Here is a 22,252-nt window from a genome sequence, read left to right as displayed (position 1 = left end):
CACTCAAGACACAGGCTGGCCCCCTCATTGGCAGAACGGCAGTGATGTCATGGAATGTTCAAATGCCAGGGAAGAAATCTGATGCATTTTGCAGCAACGCTGCTGCTGTTTTTGTTTCTGGCAGGCTCAGTTCTTAGCCTCCCCTGCGGTCTGTCTTTTGAACATAAGGTTGCCAGGTCCCTCTTCACCACCGGCAGGAGGTTTTTGGGGTGGAGCCTGAGGAGGGCGGGGTTTGGAGAGAGGAGGGACTTCATTGCCATAGAGTCCAATTACCAAAGTGTCCATTTTCTCCAGGTGAACTGATCCCTGTCGGCTGGAGATCAGTTGTAATAGCAGATCTCCAACTAGTACCCGGAGGTTGGCAACCCTATTTGAACAGCCATTGCCAACTGCCCAGAGGAAAGCGTAGGCAGCCCTCATGGTGTCCTTCGCTGACAGTAGTGAGTTGAGTACCAAGAAGCTTTAGTCCCTGATTTATCCCAGAGATTATAGCATCCAGTCCCAAATCGCTTACTTGGGAAAGGCAGCAGATTTCCCAGGTCTACGGCACAGGAAGTTCCATGACGGTTGAGAAGATTATGAATTGTATGGATATAGATGCCCTAGCCTGGATGGCCCAGGCAAACCTGATCTTGTCAAATCTCAGAGGTTAAGCAGGGCTGGCAGTGATTAGTACTTGGATGAGAGACCACCAAGGAAGTCCAGAGTTGCTACGCAGAGGCAGGCAACGGCAAACCACTTCTGTTTGTCTCTTGCCTTGAAAACTCTATGGGGACACCACAAGTCAGCTGCGAGTTGATGGTGCTTTCACAAATCCTAAGGTCTTCTTCTTCCAAGAGACAACACACTTGCAGACGTCACTGACACAAAAGGCTTTATTTCAACAAACCGAGGGAAGGTAGAACCATTAAAGACTCGCAGGCCAGCAAACTAAGTGGAACCTCCATGTTTAGAGGCAGCCTACCTTTGAGGACCATATGCAGAGGCTAACAATGAAGGAAGCCAATCTTTGACAGGCTGTGGTTGGGAGCTTCCAGAGGTACCTAGACTAGACAGATCTTCAGATTGAGGCATTTGTACCCAGTCTTTCTCCCCAATGGGGACCCAAAGCAGCTTACGTTCTCTTCTCCCCCATTGTATCCTCACAACAACCCTGTGAAGTAGGTCTGGCTGAGAGAGTGTGACTTGGTCACCCAGCAAGCTTCCACGGCCCAAGTGGGGATTGGAACCTGGGTCTTTCAGATACTAATCCGACAGTCTTAACCACTATGCCACACTGGCTCTCACACTGGTTAAAGATGCTTTAAACCAGAACTTCTAGGGCTTGAATTTGCATCCTTCCAGCATAGGCATTTTACTGTGCTTTGCCCCCACCCCCAAGAATCTTGCTCAGTCCAAAATATGGGGGATACTGAAGGCATAAGATAAGGCCCGTCCCCACAAGCAATCATTCTTCCATTTCAAAACTCTTGCACAGAAACACATACAAAAATCTGTATTTTGGACCAAAATGTTCAAAGAACTGTGATTTTATGGGGAATAGAATCAGACTTCACATATTTTCTCCCCAGCCAAGCAATACAGAAGCCGAAAGCTGCATAAACATCTTTCAGAGCTTTCATGAGACTTTAAACATTCTGTCATCTTGGGATCGAAGGAACAGGCTTGCTGACGGAGGCGGTATATCTTCAAACCCCAGCAAGTTGACAAAGATTCCGTTTGTTCATCGGCATCTGTGCCAGGCTCAGAAGGCCAAAACGGCCCTGAATGTTACAAAATAACCAGCTTGCTTAAATAAGTATGGATTTTTTTTTTAAAAAAGAGGGTAGTTAATTGAAAAGAAAAATATAAATAATAAGATGGTGGTCGTTGGTACTGCAAACTTACTGTGTGCACAATCGTGGGAGCAGGATTGGGGACGGGGCAGCCACAAGAACTGTGGGGCATTCAAGGCAAGATGAGAACATAAGAACATAAGAAAGGCCATGCTGGATCAGACCAAGGTCCATCAGGTCCAGCACTCTGTTCCCACAGTGGCCAACCAGGTGCCTCTAGGAAGCTTACAAGCAAGACGACTGCAGCAGCATTTATCCTGCCTGTGTTCCACAGCACCTCATATAATGGGCATGCTCCTCTGATACTGGAGAGAATAGGTATGCATCATGGTTAGTACCCATTTTGACTAGTAGCCATGAATAGCCCTCTCCTCCATGAACATGTCCACTCCCCTCTTAAAGCCTTCCAAGTTGGCAGCCATCACCACATCCTGGGGCAGGGAGTTCCACAATTTAACTATGCATTGTGTGGAGAAACACTACCTTTTATCTGTTTTGAGCAGAGGTGGTTTGCCATTGCCTTCCTTTGCATAGCAGTCACTATCTTCCTTCGTGGTCTCCTGTCCAACAATTGACCATGGCCAACCCTGCTTAGCTCCTAAGGTCTGGGGAAGCCCAGGCTAAGTGGGCTTATTCAGGCTGCTTAAGGTTGCAAACTGCATTGAAAATGAATGCTGAGAAGGGAATGCCAATCTAATAAACACAGACTGCCCTGAATCCCCCCCCCCCCAATGATCCTATTGGTTCCTACTCAGGATAAATGCAAACTACAGAACAAGGGCAGAGCATAATTTTATTCTGAACACACACATGAAGCTGCCTTATACTTTGGTCCATCCAAGTCAGTATTGTCTACTCAGACCGGCAGTGGCTCTCCAGGGTCTCAGGCAGAGGTCTTTCACATCACCTACTTGCCTAGTCCCTTTAACTGGAGGTGCCGGGATTGAACCTGGGACCTTCTGCATGCCGAGCAGATGCTCTACCGCTGAGCCACGGCCCCGCCGCAATTCTGTATTCATTTTATTACAAGCCTACCAGCGAGACAGAGAGAATGGGAAAAGAAGAGAGACATGACAGTATTCCTTCCTTGCATAAAATCTCTTTATTTTTAGAAAATATACAAAGCTGCTACATCCATCACTGGTGGAACACCCAATAATTATTACACAGTAATTCAAAGCATGGCATTTTCCCACTAGAACCCCAGTGTCTCGTTCCGCACGGGATCAAGATACCGTTCATTCAGGCCTTCCAGACAGTGAAACTGCAACCGCCTTTGGGTTTTTACAGAGGAGCCTTTGATGGGTCAACAAGAGCCAAGCCTAAGGGTCGGGTGACCTCATAAGAAGCCTCCACATTCAGAGGCAGTGTACCTCTGAATCCCAGTGCCAGAAGGCAACATCAAGAAAAGGCTGAGGTCTCTGTGACCTGTTGTTGGCCCTCCAGAGGAAGTGGTTGGCCACTGTGTGAGACAGGATGCTGGACTAGATGGACCACTGGTCTGATCTTATGTTCTTATGTTGCCAAGCAGATGCTCTACCACTGAGCCACAGCCCCTCCCTTATTGGTGTATTTGTGGTTTGCCATTGCCTTCCCCAGTGGTCTACACTTTATCTCCAGCAAGCTGGGTACTCATATTACCAACCTTGGAAGGATGGAAGGCTGGGTCAACCTTGAGCCGGCTGAAAGGGGGCACAAAAAACACCTAAGCCCAAAGCATCAGGGCGGTTGTAGGGCACCCTACACAACAGAAGTGGCTTCTTTGGCTGGAGGATGTTCCAAAACATCATGTGCTGTATGGACTTAAAACTCTGTGATGCTTAAGTTGTGCACTCTGGGCCACATCTTATTACGCTCCTGGGCTCAAAAATACAGCATACATCCAAAGCACGGTGCGTGTATGTGGGAACAACCCCTTTCTCATTAAAGAGCTAGATTAAGGCGCTACAGGACTCGAGAGACCAACGAGATTTTCGGGGTATGAGCTTTCAAGATTCAAAGTTTCCTTTGTCAGATACCAAGTTTTGACTCTCATAAGGAGGAGGAGTTGGTTTTTATATTCTGACTTTCTCTGCCACTTAAGGAAGAATCAAACTAGCTTACAATCACCTTCCCTTCCCCTCCCCACAACAGACACCCTGTGAGGTAGGTGGGGCTGAAAGAGTGTGACCAGCCCAAGGTCACCCAGCTGGCTTCATGGGGAGAAGTGGGGAAACAAATCCAGTTCAGCAGATTAGCATCCACTGCTCCTGTGGAGGAGTGGGGAATCAAACCTGGTTCTTCAGATTAGAGTCCATTGCTCCAAACCACTACACCACACTTAAACCCCCCCCCCAAATCTTGCTGGTCTCTAAGGTGCTGCCGGACTCATATCTAGCTCTTCTACTGCAGACCAATATGGCTACCCTCTAAACCTATTTCCTGTTAAAATGTGCACATCGAACAGAAAAGAATGGGAGCGTGACACACTAACATATGCAGAGACGATAATGGAGCAAGCAGCCCTACCCAGAGTTGCAAAATCCACATATGGAAGCCGTGTGCAGTATTCTGTTTCCCTTTTATTATTATCATTTTTTTGGTGGAGTTTGGAATTTTGGGGAGAAGAATGGTGGAGAAGGGCAGAGAGTGATAGTCACGGCCGAGTGAAGAAGGTCTACCTCTGGACGAGGAAAAACAGCTCACGCCAAAGCGAAAACGTAGGAAAGCCCGGCGTCTAGCTTGCGGCAGATTCCCTCCCCCAACTTCTCTGATTTGCCTTCACAACAGTATTGGAGGACAGGCTACGCCCATCACAAGAGGGGCTAGAACCTTGCTCTTTTCATTTTCAAACGAGAACTGCCACCCTCAGCCAGAGTGACCCGATCCATCCTTCGACGACATGTGCCATAGCGTGGTGGGGAAGAGGCATAGGGAGCTACCCTACCGCTGTGGAACAAGATAGGGGATCCAGAACCACCTTCCCTTTGCAACGGTCTACAGCGCTAGCGGCATCTGGCAGTACTAACTGCTAGAGCCAACACAAGCTCTCGGTCCACAGTTGCTATAAAGTAAGGTCATAGCCAAGCTTTGGCTGTGTTTCAACCCTGGCCGACAGGGTTTTGAGGCAGTTTCTGTTCACAACACCAACAGATGGACCCTGCGGCCCCCAAGGGCCAGAAATGGAATGCATAAAGTCTCACCCCGCTGTTCTGGTGGAACATCAGGGGGGCATCTAAGGATCGGATAGGGACCGGGGGGCAGAAACCCCCCAAACCCCCGTCTTTTCCCTAAGGATGCGCTAACACTGATTTTGTCCGCTGGTTGCTAACATCCAAAAGACAGCAGGCTAAATACAAAAATAAAAAGCAACCAGAGGGTAAGAACCATATTTGCATCCTAATGGTGCTGACATTATATTTACAAGGACAAATATAAATATATATGATATTTAAACTGGCAGTTTACTGCTGGAATTACTCTGGAACCTATTCTAAAGCACCATTTCTATTGAGAGCTGAACAATGGCTGTGCATGGTAGGGAGAGGCCTTCAACCCCCCCCCTCCATTTTAACACTGGGGAAACTGAGGCCTGTCTCCGGAGCAGCTAGACGATTCTTAGTCGTGAATGGCATGTAGCTTTCCGGTTCAGAGGCATCATACCTCTGAACACCGGAAGATGCGGGGCATTAACAAAGCGGGAAGATCCTACTCTTCACGCCTTGTTTGGGAGCTTCCTAGAAGCAGACGGCTGGGCCACTGTCGGAAGCAAGACGCTGGACCAGATGGGGCTTTGGGTGGCCCAGCAACGTTAGCGGCAGAGACAGGAATCCTGATCTCCGCCCAATCCTTCTGGTTCCAAGGGACAATAAACTCTGATGTCAGAAAGTTCTGGAGAGGCAGCATACGCATTCTCGGAATAAATTAATAAAATAAATACAGGGGACGCACCAGGCGTACGGAATGTGCAGTGCCACAAAGGCTGGGATGTACCGACTGCGATTTAAACTCCTCTTGAGGTTATGGCAGTGTTGGAGGAGTTAGCGGCTAGGGGCATTTATCCCACGCGCTCCCCCTGAGAGCAACCGATTCAACTGCGCCAGCTAGCCCTTTGCGCATTGTTTGTACCATGTGTACCATCCCAGTACCTTCCAATGCACAGGAAAGTTTTTTATAGTGTAAATTCACTAACATCGGTGGCGTTATACCAGAGATAAAACCCGCCCCGCCGGTTTCCGTTGTGACACTTCCCACATTTGCACACCACTGTTCCTCTAGGAAGCTCAGGGCAGCAAACGTGGAAGTGATCCCATTTTATCCTCACAACAACCCTGTGAGGTAAGCTTGGCTGAAAGAAAGTGCCTGACCCAAGGTTACTCGGTGAGCCAGACGGGGATTCAAACCCGGGACTCCCCCATCCTAATCCGAAAGTCTACCCACTAAACTGTGTTGTATCTTTGCTCCATTGCGGCTCACCTCCCAAAAATAGTCCCGCGGACCAGGTCCCCGGACACTTTTGACTGCCACATCACAGACATAGATGCGACCTGCGGAGTGGGGTCAATGGCTCTTCAGGTGCCCGTTGGCGGTCGAATTCATCTCTTGGCTGAACCGGCTCCTCCAGGCCTGGTACTTCTTTATGCTTTTCCGCCGGGCAAACCGGCAGATGCTGACCATGAAGACCCAAGAAACGGAGTACATGATCACGCCCCCGACCTTGATGAACCACTTCGGCTTGGGTGACATCAACACGCAGTACATGAGCCAGGCCCCGACCCCGATGCGCACCCCTGTGAAGAGCACCACGAAGAAGAAGTCCACCACGTCCCCCGTGAAGCTGTGGTAGAGCCCCTTCTCCCGCAAAAACCACCGGGCCTGCAGGAACGGGTTGGTGATCTCGCTGCCAAAGATGACCGCGTTGACTTCAGGCCCCGACTCGCCCAGAACGAGGGACACGCTGATCCCTAAGATGCTCACCGTGTGATGGGCAAGCATCAGCACCCCTTCAGCCTGGAAGTAGACGCACCAGCCCAAGTCGAACAAAAAGTAGCCCAAGCTCATACACAATGCGTGGATCTGGAGAGTGGTGTTTGGCGATCCTGAAAGGAAAAATGGAAGTGAAGGGGGCACCTGGGCAGCTTTTGTATTGAAACAGGGTGGAGGGCGCAACCACAAAATAAAACCTACTGCGTGGTGACAGCTGCTGCCAAAACAACATTATTTTAATCAGCACAGCCAATCGGGTCTTGAATGGCCAATCAGAAGCCCGGCTCGACAGAAGCCCTACCTGACTCCACCCACTTTCTTAAAACTCTTAGTAGGCACCAGCCAATCAGGTCTCGAATGGCCAATCAGAAGCCCTGCTTGACAGAAGTCCCACCTGACTCCACCCACTTTCTTAAAACTCTTAGTAGGTGCCAGCCAATCAGGTCTTGAATGGCCAGTCAGAAGCTCTTCTCAAGAGAAGCCCCAGCTGACCCCATCCCCTTTCTTAAAACTCTTAGTAGGCGCCAGGGAAGGTGTTGGTAGGTACCATGGTGCCCACAGGAACCACATTAGGGACCCCTGCTCCATGTGCGTGTTTAGTGCCATCAAGTCGCTTCCGACTTATGGCGACTGTATGAATTGATGTCCTTCAAAATGTCCTTAACAGCCTTGCTCAGACCTTGCAGACTGAAGGCCGTGGCTTCCTTTATAGAGTCAATCTACATGCTGTGTCTTCCTTTTTTCCTGCTGCCTCCTACTTTTCCTAGCATTATTGTCTTTTCCAGGGAGTCTTGTCTTGTCATAAAGTGACCAAAACACAATAGCCTCAGTTTAATCATTTTAGCTTCAAGACAGAGTTCAGGCTTGATTTGATGCAGAACCCACTTATTTGCTTGGGGTTTTTTTGGCGGTTCATGGTATCCATACACATGAACCCCTGAAGCTGTCTTATACTGAATCAGACCCTTGGGCCATCAAAGTCAGTAAATTGTTTATTACGGTCCTTTGACCAAACATAAAATATTTACAGGAACATTGCCCTACCCAGACATCAAAGTCAGTATTGTCTACTCAGACCAGGAGCAGCTCTCCAGGGTCTCAGGCAAAGGTCTTTCACATCACCTACTTGCCCTTTAACTGGAGATGCTGGGGATTGAACCTGGGGCCTTCTGCATGCCAAGCAGATGCTCTGAGCCACAGTCCCTCCCTGACATAAAACTCTCCTCCAACACCGCATTTCAAATGAACCCCTGTTCTACTGTATCCTTTTTGAGATGGGCTGACCCCAGCGATACACAATATTCTGCACATGGCCACACCACAGAGGCGTACGAGGACACTGCAATATTGGTTTTTTCCTAATACTCAGGCCTGTTTTACTACCGCCAAGTTGACGTTTTTGGTCACCTCTGAACCAACATTCCATCCAGGGTAGAACAATTAGGACCTACCTGGATAAGACATTGGCCACGGGCCATCGATGAAGCCAATGTAGCCACAGAGGCAAGTGGCCAGGACTCCGTGGGTCAGAGTGACCAATCGGCAGCTCCACTCATAGGTGCGGTCCTTGTAGCGATAGCAAGACCAGGCGTAGAGGAACAACCAACCAACCAGGCTGAAGGCCACCCGGAGGAACATGGAAGCCACCATTCTGTAACGGGACAGAGGGGACGTCAGGACTGCTTGCATGACTCGTGTAGGAGCGGCCAGGTGTTCGACTAGGACCGGGAAGGGGGGAGACCTGGGTTCAAATCCTCACTCTGCCATGTCGCCTTGGGCCAGCCACCCTCCCTCAGCCTAACCTACCTCACGGGGCTGTTGTGAGAATAAAATGGGAGTGTGGAGGATAAAACAGAGGGAGAACCACCTACGAAACGAATGCTCTCCTGAGATCCTGAGAAGGAGGGTAGGTTTTAACCTGTGTTGCCTGTGCTCAGCGAGCATCGCTCCAATATTGCGACCCAGAAAAACTGGATGTTTTGCAGCGTTCCTTGGCCTGCCATCCTATGCTCACATACCTGGGAATAAGCCCTGCTGAATAAAGACTTAATTCTGGGTAAATATGGCCGGATTTGCTCCCCAGAGTCTGGCAACCTGAGGCATCCTGCCTCTGAACCCAAAGGTCCCCACCAGCCAGCCATAAATAAGGTTGCCAGCTCTGGGCTGGGAAATGCCTGGCGATTTGGGGGTGCCGCCTGGAGAGGACGGTGTTTGGGAAGGGGAGGGGCATCAATGGAGTATAATGCCATAGAGTCTACCTTCCAGAGCGGCCTTTTTCTCCAGGTGAACTGATCACTGTTGCCTGGAGAGCCAGTGGGGTGCAGTGGTTAAGAGCGGTGGACTCTAATCTGGAGAATGGTGATTGATTCCCCCACTCCGCCACATGAGCGGTGGATGCTAATCTGGAGAACCCGGTTGTTTTCCCCACTCCTACACATAAGGCCAGCTGGGTGACCTTGGGCTAGTCACAGATCTCTCAGCCTCACCTACCTCACAGGGTGTCTGCTGTGGGGAGGGGAAGGGGAGTGTAAGCTGGTTTGATTCTCCCTTAAGTGGTAGAGAAAGTTGGCATACTAAAACCAACTCTTCTTCTTCCCTGCATTCTAAAGGGTCCAATCCTCCTAGTGCTCTCTCAGCCCCACCTGCCTCACAGGGTGTCTGTTGTGGGGAAGGGAAGGTGGTTGTAAGCAGCTTTGATTCTTCCTTAAGTGGTAGAGAAAGTCGGCGTATAAAAACCAACTCTTCTTCAGTTGTAATCTCAGATCTCCAGCCACCACCTGGAAGTTGGCAACCCTAAGCAACAAGTCTCCGTAAATCTGTCCCCAACCCCCTCTGAAAACCATCTAAGCCAACATCCATCATCACATCCAGTGGCAGTGAATTCCACAGGTGAAGGACCTGTTGTGCCAAGCTGGACTTCTTTTGATTGGTCCTGAATCTACTGCAAATCAGTTTCATCAGGAATCTACTGCAAATCAGTTTCCTAAGGACCCTGATCCTAAGAAAACTGATCGGAATCTACTTTCAGATCAGTTTAGGGGAGGCAGAACCCCTCCATTTTTGTCTACCCCCTCCATCCGTTTGCAGCCCTCTCTCCCGGAGAGAGAGCTCCTACCCTGCCAGAAAATATTTTTGTTAGTCTTTCAGGTGCTACTGGACTCTTGCTCTTTTCTACTACTGCAGACAGACTAACACGGCGACCCACTGGGAACTATAAGAGCGTAAGAAAGGCCCTGCGGGATCAGGCCCAGGCCCATCAAGCCCAGCAGTCTGTTCACACAGCGGCCAAGCGGGTGCCTCCAGGACGCCCACAAGCAAGGCGGCTGCAGCAGCACCATCCTGCCTGCGCTGGTCTTTGACTATAACAATAAATTACTAATTATTGTTGATGTTGTTGTATTCTCCTGCCTGTGTCCCACAGCACCCAATACAACAGGCCTGCTCCTCTGATCCTGGAGGGAGCAGCTATGCATCACGACTAGTATCAGCTTTTGACGACTGGCCTGGAAGCCTCACCCTCCGCCCCGAAACCCCGCTCCCTTCCCTCCGGCGCGGCGGCCTTGGCAAGGGGCGGGCGCTCTGCCCATGCTCAGCGCCGCCGCCGCCGCCGCCGCACGCCTTGCCTTTCCACGACCGACCCCCGGAGCTGGAGAGAAACCCGTCGTGGGGGGGGGGACCCCCGCCGGGGGCCTCGCTGGCCAGCCCGGGATGCCCGGGGCCCCCGCCGTTCCTCGCCAAAGGCCTCGGCCCCCGGGCGGACCCCCCCCCCCAGGGCCCGCCTCGCAGAGCCCCGCCGCGCCCCGGCCTCGGCGTGCGCTCGGCGCGCTCTTTGGAGAGGTACCCTTTTGGAGAGGTTGGAGAGGGACCCTTTTGGAGAGGTTGGAGAGGGACCCTTTTGGAGAGGTTGGAGAGGGACCCTTTTGGAGAGGTTGGAGAGGGACCCTTTTGGAGAGGTGGCGCCGGGGCCGCCGCGCCAAGGCAGGCCAGGCCTGGCGGCGGCCGGTCCCCGCCTCGCCGCCGCCCCCGGCAAGCCCGGCGTCTCTCTCGGCTCCCAGGACCCCCGAGCGCCGGGCGGAGGCCGATGGCGGGCCGGCGGAGAGGAGAGGCCGGCGTAGGGTCACCTATCGGCCGGGAAGCCGGATCGCGGGTGGAGGCAGGGCGCGCCGAGGAGGGCGCGCAGGCGGGCAGGCGGGCGGGCGGGCGGGCGGGCGGGCCGGCCGCGCGTCCTTCTGGCGCGGAAGCGGCCCCCGCGGTGGGGCGAGGGGAGGGACGGAGGGACGGAGGGAGGGACGAGGGACGGAGGGGGGGGGGAGGAAGGAAGGAAGGAAGGAAGGAGAGCGCCGGCGGGCCTGCAGGGAGGAGAAGGCCGGCCCGAGGCGGCGCTGCTTTCCAGGGATCTGCCGACGGCGACCAGAAGAGCGTCACAGGAAAGAGCTCCGAGCCCAGCAGCCCCTTCAAGCCTAACCCAAATATTTCCTGGCAGGGTTTTGAGACGCCTCGGTTATTGCATCCATTCCCGACGACAATAACACAGTGGGAGGTTGAGGTTTCAAAGCAGTCTGTTTATGAGGCCCGATAGACACACCGGGTGAGAACTGCCCCAAATGCGCAGGACGATTCACACACCGGGATCGCAACAACGTTTATAACTTCTGCTCAGGGGTGTTACAAATACGTACGGTAATATAGGGCGTAGAGACACAAAGACCCGATAATGGATACATTTGGGATTAGCATATCCTATCAGTGTGGTTTTGAGGCGTGGATTTAGGTGGCTACATGATCTGTAATGGAGAAACGAGACTTGCCGTTCTCCTCTGACGCCCCTAAATCGCTGCCTTGGGCCTCATTAGGGTGGCTAGCTGTACCAGGCCTGCAAGGATGATCTCACCGGCACCTGATTCGTAGCGGATGCCAGTTCATGCTAACTCAGTGATCACACAGAAGTGAATAGGAACCAAAGAATACTACTTGACCCCTTATACACGGGGTATTGCATTTATATATGTGTGCAGAATATGGTATTGTGCTAGATGCTAACCCTTATACCCCGGGCTTAGCATCTTTATAAGTGTGAGTATGCAGACTGAGTATAAAAGCATACATTTCCAATAACAATGAAGATTATAGGCATTATAGTATGAGCTTTCGTGAGCTGTGGCTCACGAAAGCTCATACCCTGCCAGAAAATATTTTTGTTAGTCTTTAAGGTGCTACTGGACTCTTGCTCTTTTCTACTACTGCAGACAGACTAACACGGCTACCCACTGTGAATTATAAGAGCGTAAGAAAGGCCCTGCGGGATCAGGCCCAGGCCCATCAAGCCCAGCAGTCTGTTCACACAGCGGCCAAGCGGGTGCCTCCAGGAAGCCCACAAGCAAGGCGGCTGCAGCAGCATTCTCCTGCCTGTTCTGGTCTTTGACTATAACAATAAATTACTATTATTGTTGATGTTGTTGTATTATCCTGCCTGTGTTCCATAGCACCCAATATAACAGGCATGCTCCTCTAATCCTGGAGGGAATAGCTATGCATCATGACTAGTATCACTTTTTGACTATTGGCCATGGATAGCCTCATCCTCCATAAGAACATAAGAAAAGCCATGCTGGATCAGACCAAGGCCCATCAAGTCCAGCAGTCTGTGGCCAAACAGTCTCCTCTAGGAAGCCCCCAAACAAGATGACTGCAGCAGCACCATCCTGCCTGGTTTCCAAAGCACTTCATATAATGGGCATGCTCCTCTGATCCTGGAGAGAACAGGTATGAATTTTGACTAGTAGCCATGAATACCCCTTTCCTCCACGAACATGTCCACTCCCCTCTTAAGGCCTTCCAAGTTGGCAGCCATCACCACATCCTGGGGCAGGGAGTTCCACAATTTAACTATGCGTTGTGTGTGAAGAAATACTTCCTTTTATCTGTTTTGAATCTCTCACCCACCAGCTTCAGCAAATGACCCCACATTCTGGTATTATGAGAGAGGGGGAAAAGCTTCTCCCTGTACACTCTCTCCATAAAAATTGTAAAGGTCCCCTGTGCAAGCACCAGGTCACGTTTACTAGGCAGACTGTTTACGGGGTGGTTTGCCAGTGCCTTCCCCAGTCATCTTCCCTTTACCCCCAGCAAGCTGGGTACTCATTTGGCCAACCTGGGAAGGATGAGTCAACCTTGAGCCGGCTACCTGAAACCGACTTCCATTGGGATCGAACTCAGGTCGTGAGCAGAGCTTTTGACTGCAGTATTGCAGCTTACCACTCTGCGCCACGGGGCTCTCTCCATACCATGCATAATTTTATAGACCTCTAACATATCTCCTCTTAACCGCCTTCTTTCTAAGCTAAACTGCCCTAAGCGTTTCAACCGCTCCTCATAGGGCAGTTGCTTTAGTCCCCGCAGCCCCTCCCTATCATCTATCATCTATCTAAATATTTATACCCTATCTTTCTCATAGCTCAAGGCAATTCCATGGTGCATTCCTGCTCTCGTAACGGTGGTTAGGAAATCAGATGGGGTTACGTTGACATTAAAGACTTTCATGTTTCTTGCCCTTAACAGGGAAGTCAGCTTGAAGGGGAGAATCTTTCTTGTGGTTTACTTTCTTGATGATAACAATGAGCCATTGTCTGAAAAATGAAATATGCAAATCCCCTAACATAGAGGCAGATAAAATTAATACTGTTTAGTAATAATCCACAAGAGGCTTAAACAATGCGTTGCTTAATGAAATGCCTTAAGGGTGACTTTTTTAAATTGCCCAGAAAGATATCATATACGCATTTCATAAGTCAATTATGAGTAACAAAATTAGAACCAAAAAGGTTAACAAAAATAGATCAAGGAGCATACTAAATGTTGCAAAAGATGGAAGTAGAAACCGTGGGTTTAACAGACAGTCTAATAATATACACTATCCTTCAGGTCATTGAGACAAGATTCACTGGAAAAGACAATAATACCAGGAAAAGTTTAAGCTAGTAGAAAAGGAGGAAGACCCACCATGAGATGGATTGACTCTAAGGAAGCCACGGCCTTCAGTTTGCAAGACCTCAGCGAGGCTGTTAATGATAGGACTTTTGGGAATCTTTAATTCATAGGGTTGCCTTAAATTGGAAGCGACTTGATGGCACATAACACACACACAGGTCAGAGGGTAGCAGCCTTAAAGGACTATGGCATAATGGCAGGGCATATGCAGAACACACACTTAAATTGTGGAACTCCCTGCCCCAGGGTGTGGTGATGGCTGCCAGCTTGGAAGGCTTTAAGAGGGGAGTGGACATGTTCATGGAGGAGAGGGCTATCCATGGCTACTAGTCAAAATGGATACTAGTCATGATGCGTACGTATTCTCTCCATTATCAGAGGAGCATGCCTATTATATTGTGCTGTGGAACACAAGCAGGATAATGCTACTGCAGTCGTCTTGTTTGTGGGCTTCCTAGAAGCACCTGGTTGGCCACTGTGTGAACAGACTGCTGGACTTGATGGACCTTGGTCTGATCCAGCATGGCCTTTCTCATGCTCTTATGTTCTAAGGTCCAGAGTGTAAACTCTGCCATCTCCCTTAGCAGCTGTCAAGGAAAACCTTTCTTTACCCGAGTCTCCAGAAAGCCACTGACAGCTTAACTAGGCAATACTAAGCTAGGATGCTGATGTTCTGATGATGTTCGCCAAGTTGTCTTCTGTTGCCCCAGAAGGTCGGACCAGAACCAACGGGTTGAAATTAAATCAAAAGAGTTTCCGTCTAGACATTAGGAAGAATTTAGAGCGGTTCCTCAGTGGAACAGGCTTCCTTGGGAGGTGGTGAGCTCTCCTTTCCTGGAGGTTTTTAAGCAGAGGCTCGATGGCCATCTGTCAGCAATGCAGATTCTATGACCTTAGGCAGCTCATGAGAGGGAGGGAATCTTGGCCATTTTCTGGGCATGGAGTGGGGGGGTCGCTGGGGGTGTGTGTTGGAGGCAGTTGTGAGTTTCCTGCATTGTGCAGGGGGTTGGACTAGATGACCCTGGTGGACCCTTCCAACTCTATGATTCTATGAGTGCAAAAGGCAGCCTCATCGTTCCGATGCCTGCACAGGGCCGCACAACTCCCAGTTGCAACTCGGGGGCTTGCACAACGTCTAAAGGGCAGAGTTGTGGTTTGCCGGATTGCGCGCTCTGAGATCACTCTGCGGGAATGTCTGCGAGAAGCCTGTGGTTTTGCAGACGCATGAAATCAGAGCGCTCGTGAGCTTGAACTACCACCACGTGCTGTCTGAAGGTGAGTCAGGCACTTCCTGACTGGGAAACAAATGGCACCACGCCCTCCAAGAAGCCTTCCTGAACCGGGAGATGCTCAGAGGCGTGGCGGATGCCTTGGTTCCTCCCAAATGACTGCATTCCAGTCGTCCCTCTCTGTCATTCCTTTCAGGCTCTCTCCTTTGATGTATGGCCCATTGGAGTCCCTGGTTTGATGACCAATAGGTTGGGAGAGGGAGGGGCTGTAGCTCAGTGGTAGAATCATAGAGTCATAGAATCATTCAGTTGGAAGGGACCACCAGGGTCATCTAGTCCAACCTCCTGCACAATGCAGGAAATTCACATCTACCTCCCCCCCACACCCCCAGTGACCCCTACTCCATGCCCAGGAGATGGCCAAGATATCCTCCCTCTCATGAACTGCTTAAGGTCATAGAATCAGCATTGCTGACGGATGGCCATCTGCTTAAAAACTGCTAGGGAAGGAGAGCCTACCACCTCCCGAGGAAGCCTGTTCCACTGAGGAACTGCTCTAACTGTTAGAAAATTCTTACTGATGTCTAGATGTAAACTCTTTTGATTTAATTTCAACCCCATTGGTTCTGGTCCGACCTTCTGGGGCAACAGAAAACAACTCAGCACCAAAAGGTCCCAGGTTCAATCCCCGCATCTCCAGTTAAAGGGACTAGGCAAGTAGGTGATGGGAAAGACCTCCGCCTGAGAGCTGTTGCCAGTCTGAGTAGACAATACTGACTTTGATGGACCAAGGGTCTGATTCGGTATAAGACAGCTTCATGTGGAGAGCCAGGCTCATTGCTGGGGTTGCCAACCTCCAGGTGGGGCCTACATATCTTCTGGGATTCCCCCTGGAGAAAACAGTGGCTTTGGAGGGTGGACTGTATGGTATTACAGCCCCTTGAAGTCCCTCCCTAAACTCGGCCCTCTGTGGGCTCCACCTCCAAATCCCAAGGAATTTCTCAACCCAGAGTAGGCAACCCGAGCCCATTCTGTGCCTGCACCACTCCACTGACAGCTTGGAGTGGGGCATTGAGGAGGGTGCCACAGGACTGATGCCACAGGACTGATGCTGCCAGTCATCAGAGCTGCAGGAGGTGACGGGCATGCCCTCTGGGGCTTGCCCAACTGCTAGCCAAATCCAGCTTAGCTTGGACCCAGCCACTGTCACCAGCCCAGGGGGTAGGGTTGCCATCTTCCAGGTAGGGCCTGGAGACCTCCCACAATTACAACCGAGACTACAGAGATGAAGGGAGGGGCCATGGCTCAGTGGTAGAGCATCTGCTTGGCATGCAGAAGGTCCCAGGTTCAATCCCCGGCATCTCCAGTTTAAGGGACTAGGCAAGTAGGTGATGTTAAAGACCTCTGCCTGAGATCCTGGAGAGCTGCTGCCCGTCTGAGTAGACAATACTGATTTTGATGGACCGAGGGTCTGATTCAGTATAAGGCAGCTTCATATGTTCATGAGATCCCCTGAAGAAAATGGCTGCTTTGGAGGGTGGACTTTATGGCATGATACCTAGCTGAGGTCCATCTCCAGGCTCCACCCCCAAATCTCCAGGAATTTCCTAACCCACAGTTGGCAACCCCACCTCAAGATGGTGAAACTGCACCCAGCAAAGGGGGGCAGAGGTTGAACCCCACGGTCCCTCCTCTCACTCCATGAACCCAGTCTGAATTGGGGGGCTTGATCAACTATTTCCATTTTTAGAGCTATTCCTTCCACAGTTGCTTAGGTAAGCCCCGAAAAGGCTGCGAAGAGTGGGGTTTCTTTTTGGATGAGCGTCAAGAACATTTTATTGCACGTTTTGAAAATTAAAAAAATAAATAAAAATAAACTGTTGACGCTTGCTCCAAGCTCTGTGAAACAAAGAAAGTTGGAAAGGAGGAAGGGGTTTGTCTAAATAAATAAATAGAACACACACAAACACAAATGATCAAAAGGCACAGGGTCATTGTATAGTGAAGGGATGGGTGTAGTAGCTGAGAGCCAAGTTCCATTCTTGCCTCTGCCACAGACTCTCTTGGCCACCTTTGGCAAGTCATTTCTTTTCCAGCCCCTCGCCTTCCATCTTTGGGCCATAATACTGGCTGAGGTAACATTAGGGTACAGATGATGGAGACCTCTCGTGCGACACACCTTACCGATGGTAAAGCAATACACAACAGGTGCAGTGACAGCAATTCTCTGTCTTCAAGTTGAAATGAGGCCAAGGACCAATTTACATACAGTTCCAGGGTAGACAGTAGGCATGATTGTCCCCCGCTTTGATTTCTGGCAAAACCCCTTGGGAGATCTTGGTTGCAGACCTGGGAGATCACTGGAGATCAGGCTCTCCAGCCTGGGGTGTCCATACTGGGTTCATTGGTTTGCAAACGTCATCAGTGGCGGAGGCAATGGCCATCTTTGAGTGCTCTCTGTTGACTTGGGGGAGATGAGGACCTTCATCCCCAAACTCCAACGATCCTCTTGAGCTGTCCTGCATTTCTAAGCTTCCTCAGACTTTGAGAAGCCTCCTGGAGCGTTCCAGCTAGCCAGAAGATACCCTTGAGGAAGCCCTCAGGTCTGGATGACATATTTGCCATCTGGAGTCCTTTTCTCCTCATCCAGCTTTGCCTGAGTCGGCTCTACTTCTGTGCACAGGTCCTTTGTAACTGGCCCACAGGGCTCCTGTCAAGACATAGAGGGCTTGAATCTGTAACCATGTGGTCTAGGGTCAGGCGCTCGCCTAAAGAGCGATGGGGGATTGCACCCTTCTCAGGGACAGAGTTGGTCAGCATCAGGCCCAGAGGGGAGCAAACACTAAAAGGCCTCTGCATCACTCAGACCAGATATTAATCCCAGCAGCCTGGCTTCACGTTTTTGCTCAGACAATGAAACAGAATCTCTTCCCTGCTCCAGGAATTGGCTGCGGCGACCTTCTGTACCCAGTGTCCTCCTTGGCACCAGAATGGACAACCCCAAACCAGCCCTCATTCTGGCCTTTCCCTGTGACCCTTCCTGGAAGTTTAGGGGAGGGGCTGTGGCTCAGTGGCAGAGCATCTGCTTGGCATGCAGAAGGTCCCAGGTTCAATCCCCGGCATCTCCAGTTAAAGGGACTAGGCAAGTAGGTGAGGTGAAAGACCTTTACCTGAGACCCTGGAGAGCCACTGCCTTTGATGGCCCAAGGGTCTGATTCAGTAAAAGGCAGCTTCATGCGTTCAAGTTAGTGGGCCAGTATGACTTTGGGGATTTGCTCATCTGTTGGCCCAACAGGCAAACTGACTTCACATCCAACCCTTTTCTCTGATGCTAAGTTTCTCTTTAGCCCCTTTCGACTCTCCTCCAAGGAGAAAACCCACCTGGAGTTAAAACGGCACCTCCAAACCATGTTTCTAGAGATGGCTAATCCCTGAGAGGGCCAAGGATTTCATGCGACGATTGCTAGGCTGGGCACCATGGCGCCCTTGAAGTCAAGTTAACATGAGGGCAAATGTCCATTGCCTTTCAGAAGCTCTCCCCCCATTTTCCAAGTGTAATATTTCTTCATCACTTTCCTCCTGGCAAACCGGCTGATGTCCAGCATGAATCCCAAGGACACGGCGTACATAGCCAGGACCCCCATCTTCAACATCCAGGACGTCTGGGCCGAGGCCATCACCGCGCACATAATCCACGCTCCTCCGATGATCCGCAGCACCACGAACAGTGCCACAAAGAGGAAATCCACCACGTCCCCCGCAAGGCTGGGGTAGCAGCCCGTCTCCCGCAGGAACCAGCGGGCCTGCAGCAGCGGGTTGGTGATCTCGCTCACAAAGACGACGGCGTTGACTTCCGTGGCTGACCGGCCAAGGAGCAGCACCGTCACCAGGCCGCTGATGCTCAGCATGTGGTGGGAGAGCATCAGCTCCCCCTCGCCGCCGAAATAAACGCACCAGCTCAGGTCGAAGACGAAGTAGCCGAGGCTGAGGCACATAACGTAGACCTGGAGGGTTGTATTTGGGTGGCCTGGAAAAGGCAGAAAAGGACCGGTGAAGCTTTAAGCATAGATTCATAGACGCAGAATTGCAGGAGCTTAAAAGATTGGCAAGAAGTAGATGTTCGCCCCTGTGTTGGGAGCCTTGGCCATATAAACAATTTGTGGCGCAATATTTCATGTGCCTAACTGTACTCCGACAGCGAAGAGCACATATGCTCGCTAGATTAAATGTATTACCATCTGCGTTACTATATGGAAGATTTAATAAAGTTCCATATCTGAATAGGGTCTGCCCATGCGGGGAGGGTGACATAGAAACAGTTTCCCATATCTTCCTTAATTGGTCGCTCTATGATAGGGGCTGATCTGAACTCATAGACTTGCTGATAGGGAATGGTTACCTACTTGCTGATAGGGAATGGTTACCTACTAAATCTAAGGTGTGCCTTCATATGACCACACAGAATCCAACAATTATTGACTGGGTGTCAAGGTTTCTTCAGCTTGTAATTAGAGAACTAGATTTTTACTATGCACCATATCACGGTTAAGTCAGGATTGAATAACCAAGTAACCAATTTAGTTGGATTTGCATGTTCTTATAAAATAATTTTATTGTAAATTTTATCGTATGATATCTGCACGCCCTTATGCTATGATTTTACTGTAAACTTCACTGTACGATTTCCCTTTTAATGCCAATAAAGGCTTTCATATTCGTATTCGACCTGTGAGGCTGGGTGCCAAGTACCAAATCCTGGTGAGGACACAGGACACATGGGTTCAATTCCCCACACTGACATGAACCGTGCTGGGCAACCTAGGCCAGTTTCACATGAAGCTGCCTTATACTGAATCAGACCCTTGGTCCATCAAGGTCAGTACTGTCTACTCAGACCGGCAGCAGCTCTCCAGGGTCTCAGGCAGGGGTCTTTCATGCCACCTACTTGCCTAGTCCCTTAACTGGAGATACCAAGGACCTTCTGCATGCCAAGCAGATGCTCTGCCACTGAGCCACGGCCCCTCCCCTTCCCAAGGGGAGGAAACTCAGAATGGTGGGCATGAGGGGCAGGTGAAGCAACAGCAAGATGGGGGAATATGGAAGATGGGAGGGGCTGTGGCTCAGTGGTGGAGCATCTCTCCTCCTCCATGGAAGGGGGGTGAGGAAGAGGTACACTGCTTCTGAACAAGGAAGTCCAATTGCCAAAACGGCCATTTTCTCCAGGTGAACTGATCTCTGTCAGCTGGAGATCAGTTGCAATAGAAGGAGATCGCCAGCTAGTGCGTGGAGGCTGGCAACCCTAGTCAATGGGTGGTCATCTGCTCCCATATTTTTTGCATGTGAGTCTATTCTTTGTGTCTTCTACGTACCCTCCCAAGATGGAACTCCCTCTACGTACCCGCATGAGTCAAAGGCCAGGGCCCATCGATCAGAGCAATGTAGCCAGAGAGGAAGGTGACGATCAAGCCGTGCGCCAGGGTCACCAGCCGGCAGCTCCATTCTGGGGTGCGGCGTTTCTTCCAAAACCTAAAGCCACAGTAGAGTGACAGCCACATCAGGAGGCTGCTGAGCACTTGGAGAATGACGAAGAGCATCATCCTTTAACTGAGAGAGGAAGGACAGGGGGATTAATCCAGTTGCAGATCACTGACAGCTGACTAGGGTTGCCCACTCCAGGTTGAGAAATTCTGAAAGATTTGGGGGATGATGGTTCCTGGGGAAGGATCTCAGCAGGATATAATGCCATAGAGTCCCCTCTCCAAAGCAGCCATTGTCTGCAGGATGTGAGTCCAGTAACACATGAAAGGCCAGCAAGATTTCCAGAGAATATGCATGAACACATGAAGCTGCCTTCTATTGAATCAGACCCTCGAAGTCAGTATTGTCTACTCAGACTGGCAGCAGCTCTCCAGGGTCTCAGGTAGAGATCTTTCACATCACCTACTTGACTGGCTCCTTTAACTGGAGATTTTTTGGGGGGGGGGTTGAACCTGGGACCTTCTGCATGCCAGGCAGATGCTCTACCACTGAGCCACAGCCCCTCCCCAAAAGGTTGGGGACCCCTTATTTACTCAGACTGGCAGCGATTCTCTAAGGTCTTAGGTAGGTCCTTCACATCACCTATGACCTGATCCTTTAACTGGAGATGCCAGGGATTGAACTTGGGACCTTCTGCATGCCAAGCAGAGGCTCTACCACTCATAATAAGCTTTCGAGAGTCAAAACTCCCTTTGTCAGATGCAAGTAGGAATGGCGGTCCCACCTTCTGACTTGGGTATAAGGGCTCAGGGATCTCCATTTCTACTTGTATCTGACGAAGGGAGCTTTGACTCTTGAAAGCTTATACCCTGGAAAAATTGTTGGTCTTTACGGTGCTTCTGGACTTGAAAGTTGCTCTTCTGCTGCAGACCAACAGAGCTCCCCACCTGAAACTATTTTCACCAGGGGAACTGATCTATATAGGTAGGAAATAAGCTGTAATTCTAGAAGATCTCCAGGCCCCACCTGGAGGTTGACTACCCAAGAGCCAGCCTATATGTCAGAAGAATGCTGTAGCATATGGACATCCTTGGATTGGACCCTTTAGAATGCAGGGAGGAGGAGGAGGAGGAAGAAGAAGAAGAGGTTTTTATATGCTGACTTTCTCTACCACTTAAGGGAGAATCAAACCGGCTTACACTCCCCTTCCCCTCCCCACAGCAGACGCCCTGTGAGGTAGGTGAGGCTGAGAGAGCTGTGACTAGTCCAAGGTCACCCAGCTGGCCTTATGTGTAGGAGTGGGGAAACCAACCTGGTTCACCAGATTAGCCTCCGCCGCTCATGTGGAGGAGTGGGGAATCAAACCCGGTTCTCCAGATTAGAATCCACCACTCCAAACCACTGCCCTTAACCATTACATCACGCTGGGGCAGAACACTGCCTGATTGGATACTTCCCTCACATAAAATAATTGCCCTGCATATATGAGCCTAGTATGGTTCAGATCACCCTGACCGGGATGGCCCAGGCTGTCCCAGTCTTGTCAGATCTTGGAAGACAGTTCTGTTGTGCTCAAGACCTTTGGTCAGATGAGCCTGAAATAAAAGGAAAGGAAGACAGCCCTGGCTAATACTTGGATGAGAGACCATAAAGGAAGTCCAGGGTTGCAATGCAGAGGCAGGCAATGGCAAACCCGCTCTGAACGTCTCTTGCCTTGGAAACCCTATGGGGTTGCCATAAGTTGGCTGCGACTTGATG

General features: G+C 50.6%; 2 protein-coding genes across 3 annotated transcripts; both read right to left on the bottom strand.

Annotated features, from left to right (window-relative positions):
- Positions 1–6,374: 6,374 nt before the first annotated feature.
- LOC130487299 (TLC domain-containing protein 5-like) lies at positions 6,375–8,471 on the bottom strand. Of its 2 annotated transcripts, XM_056860783.1 has the most exons (3): positions 8,252–8,450; positions 6,841–6,913; positions 6,375–6,483 (listed from the first exon to the last, which is right to left on the bottom strand). In XM_056860783.1, the coding sequence occupies exons 1-3, from the start codon at positions 8,448–8,450 to the stop codon at positions 6,375–6,377; spliced, it is 381 nt and encodes a 126-aa protein (XP_056716761.1). The 2 variants fall into 2 exon arrangements, with proteins under 2 accessions (XP_056716761.1, XP_056716762.1); XM_056860784.1 differs by having other exon boundaries at positions 6,375–6,913; positions 8,252–8,471.
- A 1,794-nt stretch (positions 8,472–10,265) lies between these two features.
- LOC130487369 (TLC domain-containing protein 5-like) lies at positions 10,266–20,613 on the bottom strand. Its single transcript, XM_056860861.1, has 3 exons — positions 20,415–20,613; positions 18,519–19,043; positions 10,266–10,921 (listed from the first exon to the last, which is right to left on the bottom strand). Exons 1-3 carry the CDS (start codon positions 20,611–20,613, stop codon positions 10,266–10,268), a joined length of 1,380 nt encoding a protein of 459 aa, XP_056716839.1.
- Positions 20,614–22,252: the final 1,639 nt, after the last annotated feature.

This window comes from Euleptes europaea, chromosome 14, assembly GCF_029931775.1.
Source record: "Euleptes europaea isolate rEulEur1 chromosome 14, rEulEur1.hap1, whole genome shotgun sequence".
NCBI lineage: Eukaryota > Metazoa > Chordata > Lepidosauria > Squamata > Sphaerodactylidae > Euleptes > Euleptes europaea.
This window is presented reverse-complemented; position numbering and strand designations above follow the sequence as displayed.